The 21514-nt window shown below is 37.5% G+C and overlaps 3 protein-coding genes across 4 annotated transcripts; 1 reads left to right on the top strand and 2 right to left on the bottom strand.

The window, feature by feature from the left end:
- Window positions 1-16331: 16331 nt before the first annotated feature.
- Window positions 16332-18852, bottom strand: LOC111592157 (uncharacterized protein C1orf43 homolog). Of its 2 annotated transcripts, XM_023304208.2 has the most exons (3): window positions 18234-18852; window positions 17763-18173; window positions 16332-16445 (listed from the first exon to the last, which is right to left on the bottom strand). In XM_023304208.2, exons 1-2 carry the CDS (start codon window positions 18773-18775, stop codon window positions 17765-17767), a joined length of 951 nt encoding a protein of 316 aa, XP_023159976.1. In that variant the 5' UTR covers window positions 18776-18852; the 3' UTR covers window positions 16332-16445; window positions 17763-17764. The 2 variants fall into 2 exon arrangements, with proteins under 2 accessions (XP_023159976.1, XP_023159975.1); XM_023304207.2 differs by lacking the exon at window positions 16332-16445 and having other exon boundaries at window positions 17680-18173.
- Window positions 16534-17740, top strand: LOC111592156 (glyceraldehyde-3-phosphate dehydrogenase). The gene has a single exon (XM_023304206.2). The coding sequence runs from the start codon at window positions 16665-16667 to the stop codon at window positions 17682-17684; it is 1020 nt and encodes a 339-aa protein (XP_023159974.1). The 5' UTR covers window positions 16534-16664; the 3' UTR covers window positions 17685-17740.
- Window positions 18853-19473: 621 nt separating the features above from the next.
- Window positions 19474-21357, bottom strand: LOC111592134 (GPI mannosyltransferase 2). Its single transcript, XM_023304174.2, has 2 exons — window positions 21073-21357; window positions 19474-21004 (listed from the first exon to the last, which is right to left on the bottom strand). Exon 2 carries the CDS (start codon window positions 20996-20998, stop codon window positions 19649-19651), a length of 1350 nt encoding a protein of 449 aa, XP_023159942.1. The 5' UTR covers window positions 20999-21004; window positions 21073-21357; the 3' UTR covers window positions 19474-19648.
- Window positions 21358-21514: the final 157 nt, after the last annotated feature.

The following is a 21514-nucleotide window of genomic DNA, read 5'->3' as shown; positions in this document are numbered from 1 at the left end:
GTGTGTTTGTGTCTGAGTGTAACTTGTTTGGACAAAAGTGAAGCCACATCAGCTTAGCCTATGGCTTTGGGTTAAGTCTCTAGTTTAGCCACTCTATAAATGAACAATGCCAACTATTGGCAGCCACAAGAAGTTGACTCAGTGCAAAGGGATAAAACGACGGTTGGCTTTTATGGGCTGCTAAGACTTTAAGTTGTTGTCGTGAGGCTTATTGCCTTGTTTATGGCCTATTATTCAGAGTAGCTGAGCCTTTACGACACTTGACAGCTCATAAGTGCAAAAAACGCCACGCCCATCAGCCATTGCCCACCTCCCAGCTCAATTCAAGACTAACTGCAGCTCATTAGCGAGCCAAGTGGCGCTGACAAATTCGACGGCAACGCCCCGTTGCATGCAACATTTACAAATAGCCCACCATCTGGGCCACATGAAAGGATATAAGCAACAAGCAACAACATCAAAGCGCAACAGGTTCAAAATAAGCCATCAGCTGCCACAGCAGCTTATTTAATTCAATTTGCATACATTTTGACAGCAAAATATATGCGAAGACAGTGACTAAGCTGAAAATGAAAGCAGGTGGAAATCTGCGATTCGACTAACAGTATTTACTTCGAATAGAGTGTGCTTAACGTAAGGATACTAATCTTATTTTTTTTTTCTTGCTTGGCTAACTAGTATTGTTAAAAGATATTGATAGTAGATAAATATATAATTTAACAGTCAATCAGATAGATAAATTACAGTGGCTATTCCACATTCAACAACTACGTGTCGATAAATATGTACTCCTATTCATATAACCTTAGATTAACTTTTTTAACAAAGTCTGCTAAGTTTACTAGTGAACTAAGCCGTTTTGGCTCATATCAAGTCAATTTAACTGAGTTTGTCTGAACCTGGACATCCATCAGAGGCTAATTCGGCTTGGTAAATTAGCATCGACTTTATATCTATTTAATTTTATCCTTTGACTTTTTAATAGATACTTTTTCTTGTAGCTTACTTACGTGCATGTTGAGACTATTTACAATAGAACGAGATACGATTGTAATACGATCTAAAAGACAGATTACAAAATACATACACTTTATAGAAAGCTGCAGAAATTACTTCATTTTGCTGTCACACATATTCATCTAGCAGCGAAAACTCCCTTGCTACTCTTGATGCTTACAGGGTATAAAGCAGGATGCACGGCAGGTGCTTACAAGCTGTAAGTGAACTTCATCTAAAATGAATGTTAAGAGGTTTTAGTTTAAGGTCTGCGCAAGTTATCCACCAATTTGCAGCTACTCATGAGCTACGTGTGAATATTTATTTTTAACTCGGCGCCCATGTGGCATATACTCGAGTAAACGTATATATACCGCACCACATATGCCACACATGCCGCACGGCAACGCGACGTATGCATAATATGCGCTTAATTTTTGTTCAAACGCTTCAGTTGTAGTTTTTGCCACACACAAATTTAAATTTTGAATGCAAAGGCAAAAAATTATATTTATGCAACCTGCCACAAACAACCAGGAAAGTGCAAATTGCGTTTGGCAATTCCAGTTGTGTTGTTGGGCGAAAAGTTTAAAGCAAGCGCTGCATAATAATTGAAATTTTCATTTGGAAACTTTTACAATTTGCAAGCGATTGCCAATGGTAGCTGATGAGCTGCAAAGCGGAGAGTTAAAAGAAAAAGCAACAAAATAAAGAGCATGGCAGCAATAAAAACTTGTCGCACAGCCAACAAATGCACAAGGAGACTATCTGGGGAATGATTAGGGATTGCAGAGTGTACAGCATCATCTCATTGCCATTCACTGCTGGCAGGAATTTCCATAAAAAAATGTACTGCACTGCAATATGCAGTATGTAGCATGAGAGGTTGGACGGGTTAACGGTGCGTATGACGAATGTTGCAGTGAGCATCCATTTCACGCAACTTGACGTTCTGGACACGTAAACAGCGCTTAAACTGTGCGTAGGCGGTGCTACACTGTGCGAAAGACCCATCTAAAAATAACATTTGATATCTTATAAGACTTTTTTTTGGGAGCTTTGAGTTTTACTATAAAAAAAATATTACTAAAGGCAATATGCAAAATACAATTAACTCAATTTTCAATTATCGATTCATGAGAATCACAGAGAAAGGTCGAATAACTATTCCCTGACATTATGTAAAACCCTTGTACCTTTATTTGTTAAACAGAAAGAAATAATAATAGACTTTAGCAAATTAAATTTACAATTAAATCGAATTTCTATCAACGCACATATTTCAAAATGATTTCAATTACCATTAAGTTTGCAATATTAATAATTTAATAGACAGGCCATTTGTCATTATATTCATTGTATCATGTATTGCTTAGGTAAACCATAATTGGCTCCATTTTAATGGGAAATCCGTAATTAATATCGAGCTACTTTATACAACTACTCGCATTTTCGCTCAGTGTACACAAAATGCAATCTGTAAGCTATAGTTAATGCTACAGTTGGCACACACGGTACACCTTTGCATGTGTATGTGTATGGCTGTCTCTGTGTGTGTGTGTGTGTGCACATATGTATTAAGGGGCGTGTCATTGTTAAGTTTTGCAGCTGTTGTTGAGTGCAGAGCTAACTTTCGTATGCGCTCAATCATAGCACACTTTGGCACCGGCACGGGCTCGAGCACGGGCACCAGCGGAGAGAGGCGCCAGAAAGGCATCCAGACACAGCACAGTCCACGCCCACAGTCACAGCGATTGCCAATCGATAGGACTGTCAACGGACGTGTGTATAGCGATAATTAGCTTTGTGTATGGGGGTGCAATCAACTGTATTTAAAGCGCAGTCCAAACAACATGCTACCTATCAGCCCCTCCCCCTTTGCACAATACAAAGCCCCCTTCCCATGGGAACTTGTGGACATTGTAGCCATTTTCACGCGCATTTTCGTTAAATGTTTTTGCGCCGCACGGCGGAAAATTTCAAGAACGGTGCAGCAAAATAACAAAAGTGGCCAACAAAAAGAGGAAAAGTACGCTAACCATTTTTTCAAACGGGTTTCTCTGCATAATAACAGTTAGACGCATTTGCCACGCCCTACAGCACGCCTATTTATGTGCGTCGTCAAGTTGCCTAATAGCTGGTATTATTATATTTTATATGTGCATTAAGCCAACCCATGAAAGCAACTGAAAGTAACTTGGTTCGAAGGGATCGACTTGGAGATACCTCTTAAAAATAGAAGAAGGTATACACAAAGTTAGAGATTCCACATTTCTTTGATTACGTTAAGACATGAGCACATAGTACATAGAGAGTAGTCCAGTTAAAAATAGAGAGTACAAAATTTACAAATAGATAGGTCGAAAAGTCATCTAACTACTCTTTAATTATTGGTCAACATATTTGAATTGATTGAAATCTGATCACAAATGCCTTAGTCTAGTGAAGCATTGTTATAAATATTCTCCGTCTTATAACCTACTACAGGGTATAGAAAGCACACAGCAAAAGCCTTATGATGTCATCAGCATCGATACACACACCCGCACACTCACTCGCCCACAAATACTCTGTCGGGCCTGTGCGGCGTATGAGTAATCGAGTGCCCTATGGCGCAACGAAAACATAAAACTGATGGATATGTACTTAATATAAATATTGACAGTCTGACGTTTATTAACAATTTATTTATTTATTTACACGTACACGAATTGCGCATTTAATTTATAATAAATTCACAATGCGCATAAAAATGTATATATTTTGTTTACATATTTTAATAGACAAATAATAAAATTACCCTCTATTTGCCAGAAGTTATGAGTGTGTACATGAATCGTCGCAGTTCAATAGCCGAAAATCAAAAGTAAATATGGCTAGTATTCAAGCCGAAGAAGAAATACCCTTTGACGATGTGTGAACCAATAGAAAATGATTAACATCGCTTAGACTAAGCATCTAAGTGGGCTCAGATTGGAATAATACAAGCGTTAAAGCTCTTGAAGATCGCATAGAAAGGCGATATACTTTAGCATAGAAACGGCAGAGAGAGAAAACAAAAATTGTATGATATTTACGGCGACTATTTTAGCTCATGAAAATCGCATAGAAAGGCGATGTTTGAAAGCACGTGAAAGAGAGTAAAAAGCAAGATATACTTACTCTACTTACTTCTACCCCATCAATCCACTTTGGTACAGGGTATAAATAAAAGTAAATTCAAATATATACGTTTTTTATGGAGATTAAATACGCTTTCTGACTAATCAAATCAGGCCGACGGCGTGCAACTACGCTTTACTTTTGTATACCAGTTGCCAGACGAATGGCTCATTATTCAATTCAGGACGGAAACAAAATCCATCTTTCTATTTTAAGCCACAGTCAAAGTTTTTGCCTTGCTTTCGACTCGCTTTCAATAGCCAATTAAGAGCTTAGTGTGAAGATATCCCACACCACGACGCACAGTAAAGAGATACATAAAATATGCTCGGACAGAAAGGACTACGAACAGCAGCAACGGCAGCTGGCACAATTCTCTTGTTCTCGCTGGCCGGGACAAGGAATTCACGAGTGCTTTGTCTGCCCTACGCCTTATATGCCTGATGCCGTTCCATGCTGCCTGTTTGTGGATTATGTGGTATCTTTGTAGCTGCTTCTTGTTAGCCAAAAACCAAGAGCAAATCTTTGTTGAAAAGTTTTTCGTATGCTTGCGCTTCACCACAATATTTCCTCTAACGACATTTTTCGTGCCTTGACAGCTTCGCATTTAATAAGCATAATGCACATTACGTTACTTTTAAGCCAAATTCTAGAAACTGCTTACCTCACAATTAGCAATTTTTAATTGAATCTGAAAAGCACTTAAGGTATTTGCATTTTCAATTAGATTATGTAAACATTTTTTGGCCGCCACTAAATTCAAATCAACATTTTTGCTACTTTCGAAATTGTTGCAAATTTCATAATATTTAATAGCTGAATATTTGATGTTACCAAATCGAACTTAATTCATGTAGAAATCAAAGCAGGCTTACATATTGGTGGTGTGGCTTACAATTACATAAATGAAATTTCATAAGTTGCACACAGAGAATACTAGACTAGAAAGCTACCCTGCAGAGTGTTCTTAACAATTCTTGATTTTAATACAATTGATACATCAAATGTTTTATTTAAGCATGAGTATTCCTTATTTTCTGCGAAAATGTGTGTAACAGGCGAAAGGAGGTATGGCTGAACCCATAAGGTATTAAATTCTTGAACAGGACGACGAGATCACTCAATTGAGCAAATATATGGATTGGAATTTTTAAATATATGCTCCTGCTGCACCCCATATGCAAGTCTATCATATTTTTCGATCGATCATTTGCTTGGGTTTTTAAACGCAACTTGAATAACACATAGCTTGATTTATAATTGAATCTGTAGCAACCTGAGATGGACATACAGATTTGGAATATTTTTAATTTTGGATCTTGCTTCTAGACAAATTTCTAAGAACGTATTTTAAATAGTATAGACTTCAGCTTTTACACATACACACATTCAACTCGGAAAAATTCATTAGAAGAGTGCATTTGGAACAATAGTTATTCAACAATTAGTTGCCCATAGTAAAGCCCATGAGCACAGCCCTAGGTCATCATCTGCACAAAGTGCGCAGCTGCGTGTTGTTTGTGATGTAAGTTGAATAAAAGCTTTGCGCTGGGTTCAGGCATTCGCCTAGTCGGGCACTCCCGACTCGAGCAATTTTTTTTTCAATAAAAAAAAAACTTAAATACTGCGCTTTACACAGATTTTTCTGATATATTCATAGGCTTAAAGAGGATTTATATATGGGAAGACCCGCTTAAATTACAGGCAATTACATTCTCATGGTCTTGTCTGACTTTTACATTTATTCTAACAAAATAAAAAGCTTTTATAATTGTAATGAAAACATTAAGTCATTTAATTATAATCAAATGGTATAGAAAATATAATTTCATGGTAGTCCATTATAATCTGCTGTTTGGCACACCCAACGAATTTTAATAAAATCGAATTGCATTAATCATTCAAGAGGTGAGAATGTTTTGTTGGCCCTGACAACAAGACAACTTCAACTTGTGTTAGGCCCTCAATTAAGTTGTCAAATATGGTTTAATGAGAATGCTTAGAGAGAGACAGAAATAGAAATAGATGGAGTGGGTCGGGAAAGAGATAGCGCATAGAATACGTATTGCGCCTCAGCGACGTCTAAGTATATTGTTAGCCCAGTTAAGTGCTAGTTTGGTAAACAAATGCCGAAGAAACCCCAAGGTAATGGGCGAAAGACAAAGGACAAACGACGCAGAACAGCGCATTTAAGTTTTATATATATACGTAGACATAATAATTTGCTTATGCATTCAGTAAGTATATATATCATATATGCTTATGTATATGTAAATTGAGCTACATTGACCTGTCTCCAGGTATTTAGCATAGAGGAAAAATAGTTAAACAGGAATTTCGATCATATATTTCAAAATATCTAAAATACTGAGTATCATAATTTTGGCAGCATAAACAACATTGTAATGTCTGTTGAAAAGTGTCTAGAAAAGGAGTTACTCAAATCTTAATAGTCTACAGGAAAAGCAACACTGTGTAAAGTATATTTGAAAAACAGAATAAATATAAATATATATAATATAAATAAAATAAATATACATAAATATATATAATATATTAAAAAATAGTAAAACTTTATATCCAGCTTTATATCCATTCAGGCATATGTTTGGGCTTATGTAGTATCTTCTAGTCGATCTCATTCAACTAGACCACTCATACGAGTCCTTGTGTGTTGCCGCTTTGAAGCATCTGCATGTTTACTTTAATATGTATTTTTAGCCCTTGTTGCACAATGCCAGCAAAACAAAGACAAGGACAAAACCCCGTCAAGGTGGTTCTGCTAAAAGAGATGAGTGCTGTGACATACGAAAAAAAAACAGAGACAACGACACTATGAAGCTTGAATACCCTTTTCGAAAGGTAATTTTCATATAAGTCGTTTAATATAGTGCTACGATCCATCGCAGTTTTTTTGATATGCTTCTTTTGGCACATTAGTTAACCCTAATAGACATAGAAGTAATTTATGGTCGATAGAGGTAATTTTTTGTCTATTCCGTACTACAGATATGCAGTTATTCATCAGATTGGACGGATATATGATGTTGTCTGATTTTATATATCAATATAAAATGAACATAGTTAAACGGTTTACAACGAAATTTAACTAAAAATATTTTTAGAAAGAAAAAATTATTGATGAATAAAATGTGACTATTATTTCCTTCCTTTGTATCATAAATTTATTTATTATAATTAAATATCAATGCCTCAACAAAGCCACTTTGAATAAAATTATATACGCGCTTCAATTTCTTTCAGTGTACGACATGTGTGGCTGCAAAATGTCCATACCTTTGTGAGGGTGTTAAATTAAATACGAATGATATCTTCATATGAATGTGTTGTGGTTAGCAGCTAGGTCGCGCGTCCAGGGTCAGCCATGAGGATGAGCCATGTGGAGAAGGTCGTGTGTGTAGATAGTGAAGCGGAAAATGGCAGTTCGCATTTTTGGCTGCTGATGTGCAAGTGAAGTGTTAAAACGAACTAAATGCTTTTTAGCCTTGGCAACTGGCTCGTAAATAGTTTGCTGTTGCAACTTTATAAACTGAACGACACAAACTTGAAAGTGGCATCAACTTTGTTTGCATTTGCCCGCTGCGATATTGCTGAAACATACACAAGCTGAGATACGCCTCGGGTGAGAATTTGGTATCAGGTTGGGTTAGCATTAAGGTTCTCGGCTCAGAGCTCTCAGCTCTGTGATGTCTACATTTTGCTGTTATTTATCACCTCTTGCACTTTGGTCACGCGAGTCAGCCAAGTCGTGCCATGTCGCCGCCTAACCCAGTTGCCAGTTGCCAGTTGCCAGTTGTTCACTCGCTGCGACCCGTCTCTCCCTCCCTCTCCCTCTCCCTTCTGCTCTTCCACTTGACTTGGCTTTTGCATGTGCTCGCTATTGTTTGTCAACCAGACTCTTCGCCCTCTTCGTACGTGTTCATAAACAATTATTTATGCACAAAAACAGAAATGTTAAGAAATATTTTTTAGCTGCGGGGCCATGCGGGCGCACTGTGACAATGATAAGGCACAGAAACTGTCCTGGCATAAATTCTCAGTTGCACAACAATCGCTTTTTTATTTTTTGCCATAAAAAACGCTTTAGAGTAGCACCAAAATTTTGTATTTTGTGTTTTATTTTGCGTCAATTTGTTTTTTTTTTTTTGTTCAAATTATACTGAACAGAATGGGTTAATTCAAGTATGCCTTTTGACTGATTATTTAAATTGATGCTATAATATAAATATACACTATACTCTGTTCATGTAACACTGCTAATTTGTCACTGTTAACATAGCACAATATGAGCCATTGTTAACATCAAATGTTAATAAAACACTGTTAATACCAAATTGTCGCATTTAGCTAATAGATTTACAGGAGTTGTGGGCGACTCCATATGAAATACCCTAAGGTATAATTTCAATCTGGAGTTCGCCAGGTCGAGCTAACCTGGTGCGCATCTTAGCTCGTCTGCGGCTATCTCGGAAAGTATTAGATCTAGATATTTGTCACACATGGATCGAATTTCGTCACGAGTAACTTCGTAGTCAGTAGAATACTTTGATATTTTATATACCTATTTGTTACTAGGCAAAAAATGTGTAGCTTCTCCTCAAATAGCTAAAAAAAATTATAAAAAAAAACTAGAAACCTATATTAAAACTTTTTCTAATCTAAAAAAATGAACTTCTGTTGATGTCAGATGAATGTAATAAACACGAAATCTAAAAAAAAATTATTTATACAGATCTATCTATAATGTTGTATGCCAATCAGGCGCAGCTGAAAACGTTGCGCAATTTGAACCTCTGACCACATATTGCAAGGCACATCAGCAAGCAAATATTTCCCGCTCTCTCCTGCTTTTACACCATAATTCATTCACTTTTCACAATTGTTCATTTTGTTCAAGTTCTTAACAATAATTTTGGCAGAAATGAAAAAAAGTTTGGTGCTGGTCTTTCGTCTTCGGGGCTCCGAATTGTAATTTTACACGCACAATGCGAGGGAATTGCGTCAAGTGTCCGCGGCTTTGCCACCTTGGCATGTCCTTTTATGCCGTATTGAAGTTGACAGCAGACAAACCGAAAAAAAAAACGAAGTAGGCAGAAAAGTTTTTAAAAATGAGCAGCATCCTGTCTGCCCGTCTTCCTCTTCTTTCTTTTCTGCATAACTTTTTTATTCGCCTGATAATATTTAAATAATAAATGAGTTTTTGACAAGCGGGCAACAGCTCGGGCATTGGGGTTTATTTCGGGTCAATCATTTGGGAAGCGCACCCAGGCTCTAAATTTGTCCACCCTTTGTCAATGGGCTACTATAAATTTGTCAGGAATTGTGTAACGTCTTACGCAGAGAACAAGTCGAGCAACTACAGCGAGATATCCCTTGAGCGTACAGCAAGGCGAACTCTTTTCACCTTACTGCTGAGCTAGAAGCCAGCTGAAAGAAAATGGAAACGAATGAAAATAAATGCAGCAAATAAATGTAAATAATATATATTTATTAAAAACTGTAGTCAAAATGTAATGGGGTTTATTAATGGATGTGACATGATTTCTGTCTGTCACATCAGCATTTTCTTTACCTCATACCTTTGCATATTCAGCTTTTGTTCTTTTTTATATATTTCCCTTTTCTTACTATTTTTTATACTACATCCTCCAGTTTCTTTACGCCTGTCTTTCTTTTTTTTAAACATTTTCTTCAATTTCTTTTAATATCTTTTCTTAATATTTCTTTTACCAAATCTACTTTTTACTTCTGTTTCTGCTTCCTTACCTCATTCCTTATGCATATTCTTCATATGTTCGTTTTTACATATTTTCTTCTTCACCTTCTTAATATTCTCTTTTAATCTACCTACTCTAGCTTCTTCATCGTATTTTTCACATTGCTTTTACTTTTTTTTACCCTAAATTTTCTTCATTTTTTTTTTTATTTTTGAAAAAATTTGTATATCAAATCTGTTTTTATCCTGTATCTGCTACTTCACTTCTGTTTCTTCATTTCATCTACTTCTGCTAATCTGCTTATTCATCACATTTTCACGACTCTTCTTTTTTCTTCTCTAAAAATCATGTTTACATTCTTTACATTTTCTTCTTCTTTGATCAACTTCAAATTTCTTCATCTTGATTCCATTTTGAAATTTAACGATTCTTCTTTAATGCATATTTACATATAATTTTATGTGGTAAATATATATATACTAATTTTTGTCCCTTTCTATACTTAATCTTTTTTGCATTTTCGCGATTTTCCCAACATATATTTCTTCTTTTTCTTCTATCTATTTCAACATTTTATTTACGCACTGATAAATCATATGCATCAATATGCGTATATGTAGCGTATTTAGGGTGCGACATTATGCAGTTGCCCGTCTACTGTCTACATTTTATTTTAGGTACTTGTTTACTTGGGCCCGCTTCGAATTGAATAAATCACTTTAACTTCTCAGTTGCAGCTCATTACAAGTTGTTGTTGCTGCTGGAAGACTCTCTCTTATTTGTATATCTCATGTGTGTGTTGTGTGTGTACTTTTTACAATTTTTCAACGTCATTTCCTCATTGTGGACATTTTTCAAGCGCTGTTGCTGCGTCGTTTCCCGTTGCCTCGCAACTTTTAGGGGCAATATTGTTGATGTTTCTGTTTCTGTTGCTGCTGCTACTGCGGCTGCTGTTGACATTATTGTTGCTGTTGTCAATGGCGTGCAAATGTAATTGGTTTAGCCGGCAGTTTAACCCACTGTTCAACATTTTGTTGACTTCTGCTGCTGCACTCGAATCGTAATGAAATTTCATGACATTTGGCATTACGTATACGTCGCGTAACACGTAATGGCAAACTATTATGTAGCTGACGCTGCTGCCGTTGCTCCAGCTATTGCACTGCAGTGCGCATCAAACAAATTGACATTACTCTATATAAATAGTGCATAACCCCTTACATATACATAAATATATATCAATGTAATTGCTGCGGTTGCCTTCAGCTAAATTAATTGCTTCGCCTTATTGCAATTCAATTTCAGAGCTATTTCTCATGTGACCAGCTCGTAAATAACGCTATGCGGCGTCTGTGTGGGTGCCCGAGTCGTTCACCTGCTTAGACCTAGCTATAACTCTTTAAGCAGCTCACATTTATTTATATACAATGTAAACACTTTTCATAAGCCGACAACTTGGCCCAGTTTCTAAAGAGTAAAATTGCCTTGGAAATTGCTCTTATATCATCCTATCACATTCTAAAGCACATTCTAAAATTGATTGGGGTTGGTATTAGGTAGGCGGGATGGTTGCCGCCATTGAGTTGACAGTAATAAAACTAGTTTTTATTTCTTTTCTCTTGATACCCTGTAGCGATTGCAAGCTAAGTGTGAAAGAACAACATTCTGATCTCTGATGAAGTCAACAAAAATAATGTGTTGTGGTAGGTTTTGCAATTATCTACTCAAGTCTGTGGTAAAAATCTCAGTTTTTGCCAGTCGCTAAGAATGCTCTAACAAAAGCCACAGAAACCAGTTAAGAAAAGGATTTTCTCCTTACCACAAGTCAGTTACCTCGCTGACGTCAAAGTTACATTGAAACAGATTGTTGTCTGTCCGGGTCTCAATTACGAAATTACGATTTTGTAATCCGGCTGAAAACGCCTATACCAGACTGTGTTCATTATTCAACTGAAATCAAATGTGTCGCATCAGAAGAAGTTGCCAAAATTTATAATAATTTTAAGCTTCTATAATACTTCAATATTAAGCTGACAGACTGAGCGAAGCATTCCACTCAAAATGGAAAAGCCAATATACTCTCATTTAATATTTTTATTCATAAAGCATATATTTCATTTATATTATTTACAGTAGAATAGGATATAGTTACACAATATTTTTTATTCTTTTCAATTTCGACCACAAATCTTACAGTTATAAGTCGTTGAATTTGAAGTTTAATTTCTCTCAGTGCATGTAGTCAAACAATTGCTTGCTTTTAGTTCCCTGTCTATGAAGCTATAAGGCCAATGCTCTAGCTTCTTTTACATTCCAGACAGCTTGTTCCCTCTACAGGGTACAGACTATTCGTGCTGCTTGCCTAATTTGAACCATCTTGTCTGGAGTGCCTGGTCGTAAACTGAATGTCCATTTCTGTTGCCTATGTCATCCAATAATGCAGCCAAAAGCATTGCAAAGTTTTTTGTTCGGGGCCGAAAGGAATTGGCCATAGCCACTTGAACTAGAGCCGCCTCTGCCGCGTTGTCTCCCGCCTGCATAGATCTTTTGATTTAATTTCGTAACCAGGCTGTATGCAGTACACTTGAGCGCACAATTAGAGAGAAATGTCGGTTCTGTTCCGTTCCGTGCTGTTGTGTGTCGTAGTGAGGGCCGCAGCGACTGCAGCAGTTGCTCACTTTTGTGAACGGGGCTTTGTTCTGATGCTGCAGCAGTTGTGTTTGACAATTCAATTTGTAGTCGAGCTCGTATCCAAATCGCAGTTTCAGCTGCAGGCTGCAGGCTGCATTTAAATTTGAATTATTTGCTGATTTTTTGGCAAACTTCATTGCGTCAACTGCTGCTGCAACAACTACAATTTCCGTTGCTGCTGTCACATTATGCATTGATTTGCATCAGCAGCTATTTTACTTTATCTGCTGACGATATCAGCCAAATGCGATTATAGCCATGGCTTACTGCTCAGCTGCTTCAGTTGTGCCACCAACAATTCGGCCATTGTCAATGCCGCTTCCATAAAAGAGTTCACAACTCTACCACTCTTTCTTGTTTGCTTTAATGTTATTGGCACTTAAAGTTCCTCTACTTATGTTTTTCTCTACATTTCTGCTGTCTCTTGTATTTTACTTCAGCGCCCGATACAACAAGTGGCTCGTAAATACGTTATAAAGGCACCCGAGAGACGCGTTTAACAGCGACCCCAAATGATAAAGCATTTTAAATAAATATTAAGCATAAATATTCTCGCCTGAGTTGTGTACTCCAGTTTGAGTGCCTTCATTACAATAGGGCTTGAACTTGCATTACAGAAATAGTTCTTCGTAAATATATTATTTAACTATAAAGAATATTTTTGAGCCATTCCCTTGGATTTTAGATGAATATTTGATAGTTTTATTGCATTAAAAATATATAATAAATTATGTGACTTGTTGCTTGGCAACCCAATTAAAACTGGCTATATGCTTTCTGCTAAATGCTACTCTGTTCGTAAAGTGAATATGGGCATATGAGTTTATATATATAGTTGAAACGTGTTTCAAGTAGAAACCTATTTTTTCAATATATATAAATATATATATTATAAAGGATAAACGTTGTATTAAACAATTATAATTTTTATAAATATTTTTAATTATGACTTGAATCCTTTACTATGCCAAAAATCTGTAAACATTATTTTCATTGCTGCGCCATCAGGCTTTTACTGAGCATCAGCGACTTTCGACATAAATAAATGAAGCATCATTAAACAAAAGAAAATGTTGCTTTCGACTTTGCCAAACAGTTGGCATAAAAACTTGGTTGGATTTAACCTTGGCGTAAACTGGATGCAATTTTTAATGCAAAACTTTGCTCGTGTCGTTGCAGTCGGCAAAAAACAGTTTCAATTTTAAAGTTTTGCGCATAAATTTGAGCAGTAAAAATAAAAATACAAGCAAAAAGAAACGCAACAAAGTTTTCGCTTCCGTTTCCGAGCTGCAGGCCTAGTGCGCTGTTAACATGACTTTCAATTTCCATTTAGCTCAAGTTTATGATCGGGCCAAATAGAATGTTTCAATATATAAATATGAATATAATATATTGGCTAAAACTTCTGCTGTTAACTTCAGCAATTTCGTAATAGGCGGCCCCATTTTTAAGTCCGGGGTCAGAATTCACCTCGGCCAGTGCCAGGAGAGCCCACAGCTATCAAAAGAGAGAGCAACGGGCTTTGTGTGGGCGTCGCATGCTTGACAACATGTTGCGGCGCTTTTAGCAACATGTTGACAATGCTCCGAAACAATGTAAAGTTGACAATCTATAGATTAAAGTAGAAGGTTTTAAGTTGGATTTTGTATGCATTTGGCCAAGAACTCAACTCATAAACTTCGACACGCAAAAACTTTCATTCGAAATGCTTGAGAGTGCTTCGCTCGTCATACAAAGTGGTTTGGGCCATGCCCCGCTTGAACAGAAACTCTGCCTCTGGGGCTACATTTCGGCAAGCGAAATTTTGATACATCAGCTATGCATGGGGTGGGAGGAACCCATTTGGCAGACAAAGGTGAGTAATGGCGCCCCCGGCAAAGCAACGCAGCTGATTTTGTGTGCGTTGTCCTATGGATACGCATTTGCATTTTGCTGAAACACCTTTTGCCCAGGCCCGACCCCGGCCCAAGCCCAGTCCTCGGATCCAAGTCCGGGTACGGATCCACCGTGAGCCTGGCAGCTGGCCGCACTCGATTGATTTATAAGCAGTTGTGTGTCTAACCAATAAAATGTTGCTGACTAACAAGGCGCCAGTTAAATGTTTAACCAAAAATTGTTAGCCAAAAGCGACTACGCCATGGTCTCTACGATGGAATGTACTTGAAACAATGCCTGTGAAATACAGTTTGTCCCACTTATCTTAAGGTAAGGTATTGCACCTTCGATCAGACACACGTGTAATTGGTTTTTTGTGTCTTATGTAGCTATTAAAGTATGTATATATTAAAAAATCTAATTAATATACACAATTATCAAACGTTACTTTAAGTTGAGAAGTTCAAGTCCTTAACTGAATCATTGTTGGTCGCATACATCGCTAAACTATTTATTTATGAGGATATTTCATATCCACTTAATCTGGTAAGATTTAAAAGCTTTAAGAACTTTAGCTCTCCATTTTTGCTGCCCAAGTATTAAAACTTAATTTAATCAGCCAAAACGATTCATTTTCTTTTCCCCCGCATGCTTTGCTAACCGTTCCTTGCCAAAAGAAGGGCTTTGCAACAGTTATTCCATTATTTCTGCTATTCTTTTAACAGTTTTTGCTTTGGCTTTCTTTACGGCCTGGTCAGTTAATTATGCACGGGCTGCTGAGACTGGGGCCTTGCCTACGCTGCAATAAGCAAACAGCAATTTGTATACCGAAAACTAGTCGAGAGGCGGCCTCTGAAAATTTTTACGACTTGCAGCTTGATTTGTGTTTGCGCTGTCTGCGTGAATAGGAGCAGTCTGTGCTGTCCACACATGTATGCTACACTTTTAGCCGGCAGCATTCCCAAAATACCAACTACAAAACACACCCGCACACACGAACACACGCACACATCATTTTTTTTATTCACATTCACATGTAATAGATTTCGCAAAATCTTTTCATGTGTGCTCCGTTGGCTTGGTAAATCGACAAAATTGGCATCTAAACATAGAAAAATAAAACATCAATGTGGACTTTATGTCCACCGAGTCATAGTGCAAAGCTCTGCAGCTCTACTCAATAAAGAAATTTCAGAAGCATAGTCACTCTAATTTAAAATGATTCAATTAACTATACTAACAGTATATTCCAAATTGTATCTAAAACTTTGGTTAGATTTAAGACAATATTATTTACAATTACATATTTTGCTACGTGTATTTATACCAGGAGCAAACCAAATATAACAAGCAATACGTAAGACAAGCCCACTTATCATAACCCTCAAACAAACCTCAAGTCTTCAAAACCTCTTAAGCGACACAGTCGGAAATAAGTTAAAGTCTTTTCATATAAGAATGGCAAAGAAATTCCATATATTATAAAGCTAAACTTGGTAGTCTGAGAGAAGTGGTAGATAATTACTTAAATTCAGGGCAAAAATATAAAAACATAACAAATTAATATAATTAATGTTAATAATACAACAATAAGCTACAATTTCTGTGCACTATTTGGTGGGCAAAATTAATCGTAACTTTCAATGGCTATCATTGTTTATTACATCATTTAGATCATTTTATAATGTTTTGATAAAACGTAGCAAAAGTTGGAAAAAACAGAAATATAATTTAATCGAGTTGTATAGCTTACATTATATTTATATATGTATATATTATATTATAATTATAGTTCTGTAATCTCAATAATTATAATCATATATTCACCTATATTTAATATTAATATCTTAAAATAATAATATAACATATATTACATGCATTATTAACTAAGAGAGGAAAATAATATTCGGCACTCCTAATCTATTTATCTCGACTTTGGTAACTGTTGATGCAGATAAGTGGAACGTGCTGGCATATCAGTGTCTGGAAAAAATAAAAACATATAAGCTTTAAGAAATTCGTCAAACTGAAATGAATAGAATATGATTATGTATATATATAATTTAGTTTTATATTTGTTTTGCATTAGATTTTCATGTTTAGTATTTCAATTTTTCAAATTTGTATAAGTATAGTTCGAGCTGGAGAAAGTAGTGGGAAATAAGCTATAATTTTCGTCATTCAAATTAAAATTTAATTGTTATGGCAATCGGTATAAATGGCTTTGGTCGCATTGGGCGTGTGTTTCTACGGGAGGCAATCAGGCGAAATGATGTGGAAGTTGCGGCAATTAACGATCCAGCCATGGACGCCAAATATATGGCCTACATGCTACAGTTCGACTCAACCCATGGCAAATTGAAGAATAAGATTGAGGTCGAGGGAACGACTCTTATTGTAAATGGTAAAAAGATAAAGGTCAGTAGCGAATCAGATCCAAAAAAAATAAACTGGAAAGGTAGTTGCGTCGAGACGGTAGTTGAGTGTACTGGTCGATACACCACAATGGCAGCTGCAAAGGTGCACCTGGATGCTGGTGCAAATAAAGTGGTCATCTCTGCGCCCTCAAAAGACGCGCCAATGTTTGTGTGTGGCGTTAACCTAGAGAAGTATCAGCCAAGCATGAAGATCATTTCGAATGCTTCATGCACCACAAACTGTCTGGCACCTCTTGCCAAAGTTGTTAACGATAATTTCAAAATTGTGGAAGGTTTGATGACCACAGTCCATTCTTGCACAGCCTCGCAAAAAGTTTTAGATGCGCCGAGCGGTAAACAGTGGCGCGATGGTCGCAGCGCTATGTGCAACATAATACCCGCGAGCACAGGAGCCGCCAAGGCTGTTGGAAAAGTAATACCTGAATTGAATGGTAAGCTAACGGGTATGGCCTTTCGTGTGCCCACGCCGAATGTTTCTGTTGTCGACTTGACCTGTCGTTTGGAAAAACCGACCAAAATGGAACAGATCAAGGCGGCTATCAAAGAAGCCTCCCAAGGCGAAATGAAAGGCATATTGGACTACACAGAAGACTCTGTGGTTTCATCAGATATTAATGGATCGCGGTATGCATCGGTATTCGATGCCAGTGCGTGCATTGCATTGAATGATAATTTTGTAAAGCTGATTGCGTGGTACGACAATGAGGTTGGTTACTCTTGTCGTTTACTAGATTTAGTTCTGTATTCGCAATTGATCGACAAATGCAAAAAAAAAACGAATTGATAGCAAGGATATCATATTTTAGAAATGCAAAAAATTAAATGTAAATTTAATACGATAAATTAGAAAATAATAAGTTACCTTTAGACAACACTCGAGTTTCGCTGCAGTTGTACCGACGAAATGCTCATTATTTCATGCTCCGCTGTATTGGCATTCGCATCGCCATGAGGCTGCTCCACTGTTGGCTCGACAGCAATATCATCCAGCGTAGGCGTCTTTATGCGGTTGCGTATGATAAGATCTCGCTCCGCTGGCGCTTGCAGGTGCAAGGGATTGGTAGCCAGCTCAGCGGCCACAAGTTCATCACCCTGCAATCCCAGCGTCATGTTAACTTTAGCATGCTGACCAGCTGTAAGCTCGCTGCTCTGTGGCTCCACGACGGGTGGCGGACGCAATCGAGCTGGATCTAGCAACGAATGCATTTTCTGTTTACGTGGAGTGCGCGCAGGTGAAGCCTTCCTTGAATTGTAGTTCTTCAGCTGCTTAGCACTAGTGCAGGAAAAAAACAGTTATTAGTTTAGTCGATAATCACTAAAATTTCGCACTTACGCTTCCATTAGTTTGAGCAACATATGATAATAAACCTCGTATTCGTCCTTACCAAACTCATTTGGATCGTGACGTGCGTGCTCATATGTGTCGCAGAACTGATGTATTATGCGCTGCCCAGTACCATTAAGCGTAACAGAGAGCGTAGTCAAAAGAAAGGCTCGCAAGCTTTCATGTGCGTGACGTGTGCTACCATCAGCGCGCGCTATTTCTGACTCTAATAATTTGACATCGTCCACGGCCTTCATTCGATAGTAATAGGGCGGAAGTTCCTGTTCCGGGCCCGGCTGCAGTATATACTTGTCTGTATCGGTCCATAGCAATTTTGGCTCCTGTGCTATCTTTTGTATGCAGTCCAATCTGCGTTCAATTTCACGGCGCAGCGCCTTCTTTGCATCGTTACCTACTGGGACGTGGGGCCCACGACGACTACGCAACGTGAAGCGCATTATCTGGCGTTTGGCGAATATAAAGAGCATTACAAAAGTCAGAACACCGCCGCCTATGATAATTATTATCATAACACCCGAAAGCTGCTCCATTTTTACGGCCGTATCGTATTTTTTATAACACCTCTTTTGTTGAGCTTAGGTCTATTTTGTATACAACTCAATCGATCAATTTCTGCTTAGCAACATTGCATAAAGTTATCGATATTTGTGCGTAAAAACTGTTTTGAAATCTTCACCACAACTAGAGTAAGCAAAAAAAACGTTCAAACACGGTGGAGGTATTTCATCCATTAAGTTTTCAACTTTATTCGATATTTTTAAAAATAAAGCTAAAGTATCTGTTAACAGCTTGATAGTCAAAGATTTTTTGGAAGAGGACTATCGCAAGCTCTTCGCGATGATCAAATAACTCATGTAACCAATTGATTAAAATTATTCCGATTCTAATATATTTTGTGGCGCATTTATTTCCTTTTATTTAAAGGCATTAAAAATAACATTTTATTAGAATAAAATATATATATACAAATTAGTACATAATTAAATAGCTATAATTTACTTGTTATATGTTCAAACATACCCTTTTTAATTTTTAACAAATTAAACGTCTTCTACAAAAATCGTTGTGGAGAAACTCCATCCACCTATTTATGTTTCTTGCATGCGGTAGGTAGGTCAAACAATAATTAAAGGAATCAGTAATACAAAGGCCGGGAAAAATGATTGCTGATATATTTAGGCGTTTAGCAAAATTATTGCTCTTGATTTATGTGTATATGTATTACTTCTTTGGTTCTAAACTTTTATTTAATTTAATTTGCTTTTGTTTTTCATACCGTTAATAAAATTGCCTATAAAAATTACCAACATATCCAATCCTATTACAGTCTCTTCGGCAAATAATAATAGCTTCACATATATGTAAATATACACATAAACGTCTGTCCAATATGAATCTTGTATTCAAGTCCAGGGAAAATTGTTGGCGAAAAGAACTGTGCCGCAAGCACAATACGCAGTGCACCAAAGAAACAGAGCTCCAGCCTTAGAGCGAAATGAAAGTTGCGCCAGTGACTTAGGCATATGATCGGCAGCAAACCAATAAAAAATGGGCGTGGCTGAAGCCAACAAACGAGTTGATACCTGAATATGAATAAAGAAGACACAGACAAGGGTCAAGAATGCACCATGCAGCACGAATGGTAGTGACTTTTGTGTCTTGAACAACTCTCGCCAGCTTGAAACTTGCGGCGTCAATTTTGTGGCCAAAAACAAAAAGTAATCCCAGCAATGCCAATGCATGAAGATTAACATGGGCAATGCGAGCAAAAAATTAGGCAACTGCTTCCATTGATAGTAACGCAAGAAGCCAACATCCCAATAGGTAGATTGCACATAATTATAGGGGAATGGCAAAGTATACTGGCACCAAGGTGATCCCTCCGGTCCGTTTCCAGCAAGCAGATAGTTCCTCTCGCTGGCATAATGCACCACCTGATCAGGATGCTTCACATTAATGCTGGGCATGCAATACATTCGATAGATGTAAAAATAATAGGCGTGCAATATGCACAATGGGATGAATATGGCCAGTGACATCCTGAAGAGCTGTTTGCAGCGTTTCGCGTTTGCAGTGAGAATCATATGGCGCGCAAAGAAGTATAAGGGAAAGCCGACGGCAATCAATCCATTGGAACGGCACATTATGCAAGCAGTCAAGCTGATGCAAATGCGTATATAATTAAACTGTTGCTTTGGTCGAACACATTCGAGCATCAGAATAAAGCTGGCGTAGGCGAACAGCGATTCCGAGTAGGCGGCAGTGAAGAAAATGCTCGCCGGATTGAAACAAAAAATTAGCGCTGCATTCCAACTCTTGTGTAGATCATTAAAGACACGTTGCGTCAGCTGATATAGATAATTGGCTGCCTCACAGAAGAACCACAAATTGAGGACGACAGCGATAAACAGTGTGAGAGCGTGCAGTGACATAGGCACATTGAAGGTCTCGCAAGCAGCGGCCAAATTCCGTATGAGCACCGGATACAGCGGATAAAAGGCCAGTGTATTCTCGTAGGTATACAAATAGTAGGCTATATGGAGAAAGTATTCGCCATCCCAATGCCGCAAACCGCCTAAGCAGAAATTCACAAGCGTGTTCAAGCCATATACGGTTCCCGTTGCATTCACTATGGGCATTGGCATGCGAAATACATCCGGCTTATGATCTGGCACAACCCAATTGCCCAGCATTTGGACGGCCAGGATGATGAGGCGACTCGTTAGTGCAAGCTTCGTTACTTTAAGTGTCATCTTTGTCTGTTGGCGGACGGGGTTGTTGTGAATCACATGCAACATTTGCAAATTTTTGAACTTCACTTACTCACCTATCTGTATAAGTATATTTATAAATATGTTATATATATGAATGTGAGTGCATATGTAGACGTTGCAGTTGGAATATATAACAAATGTTTTCCTATGCTTACAGCATTCGTAGTGCACAGCAATAGGTGTTCTGTTTCTGGAGTGTAAATTGAGGCTTTATAGGAGTCTCTAAATATGTGTTGACATTTAACTGGCCGGCTAGTCAGTTTTATGTTCTTTATAAAAATTAAATAAATAATTGGCCGAATGAGACCGGCCAGCCAAGTAGTAAACAGTGTATACACACTTAACAGCTAAACAGCTGATAACTGCGATGAATCATTAAAATTGTAAGCTCAGTGGCATACACTGGTCAATGCTCATCGATAACAAAATGTAATTTCAACTGTTAGCGCGTGCTTCAAACGTTTTACAAAAGGTAAGGATTATTAAAAATGTGTG

This window comes from Drosophila hydei, unplaced genomic scaffold (assembly GCF_003285905.1).
Source record: "Drosophila hydei strain 15085-1641.00,03,60 unplaced genomic scaffold, DhydRS2 tig00000060-arrow-pilon, whole genome shotgun sequence".
In the NCBI taxonomy this organism is placed as follows: domain Eukaryota; kingdom Metazoa; phylum Arthropoda; class Insecta; order Diptera; family Drosophilidae; genus Drosophila; species Drosophila hydei.
This window is presented reverse-complemented; position numbering and strand designations above follow the sequence as displayed.

Bases quoted from the DNA above. Each gene is read 5' to 3' on its own strand.
- LOC111592157 (XM_023304208.2), bottom strand. From the start codon at position 18,775: ATGGAGCAGCTTTCGGGTGTTATGATAATAATTATCATAGGCGGCGGT. The intron at 18,174-18,233 runs GTAAGTGCGAAA...TTCCTGCACTAG, and splicing joins TTGCTCAAACTAATGGAAGC to TGCTAAGCAGCTGAAGAACT.
- LOC111592134 (XM_023304174.2), bottom strand. From the start codon at position 20,998: ATGACACTTAAAGTAACGAAGCTTGCACTAACGAGTCGCCTCATCATC.
- LOC111592156 (XM_023304206.2), top strand. From the start codon at position 16,665: ATGGCAATCGGTATAAATGGCTTTGGTCGCATTGGGCGTGTGTTTCTA.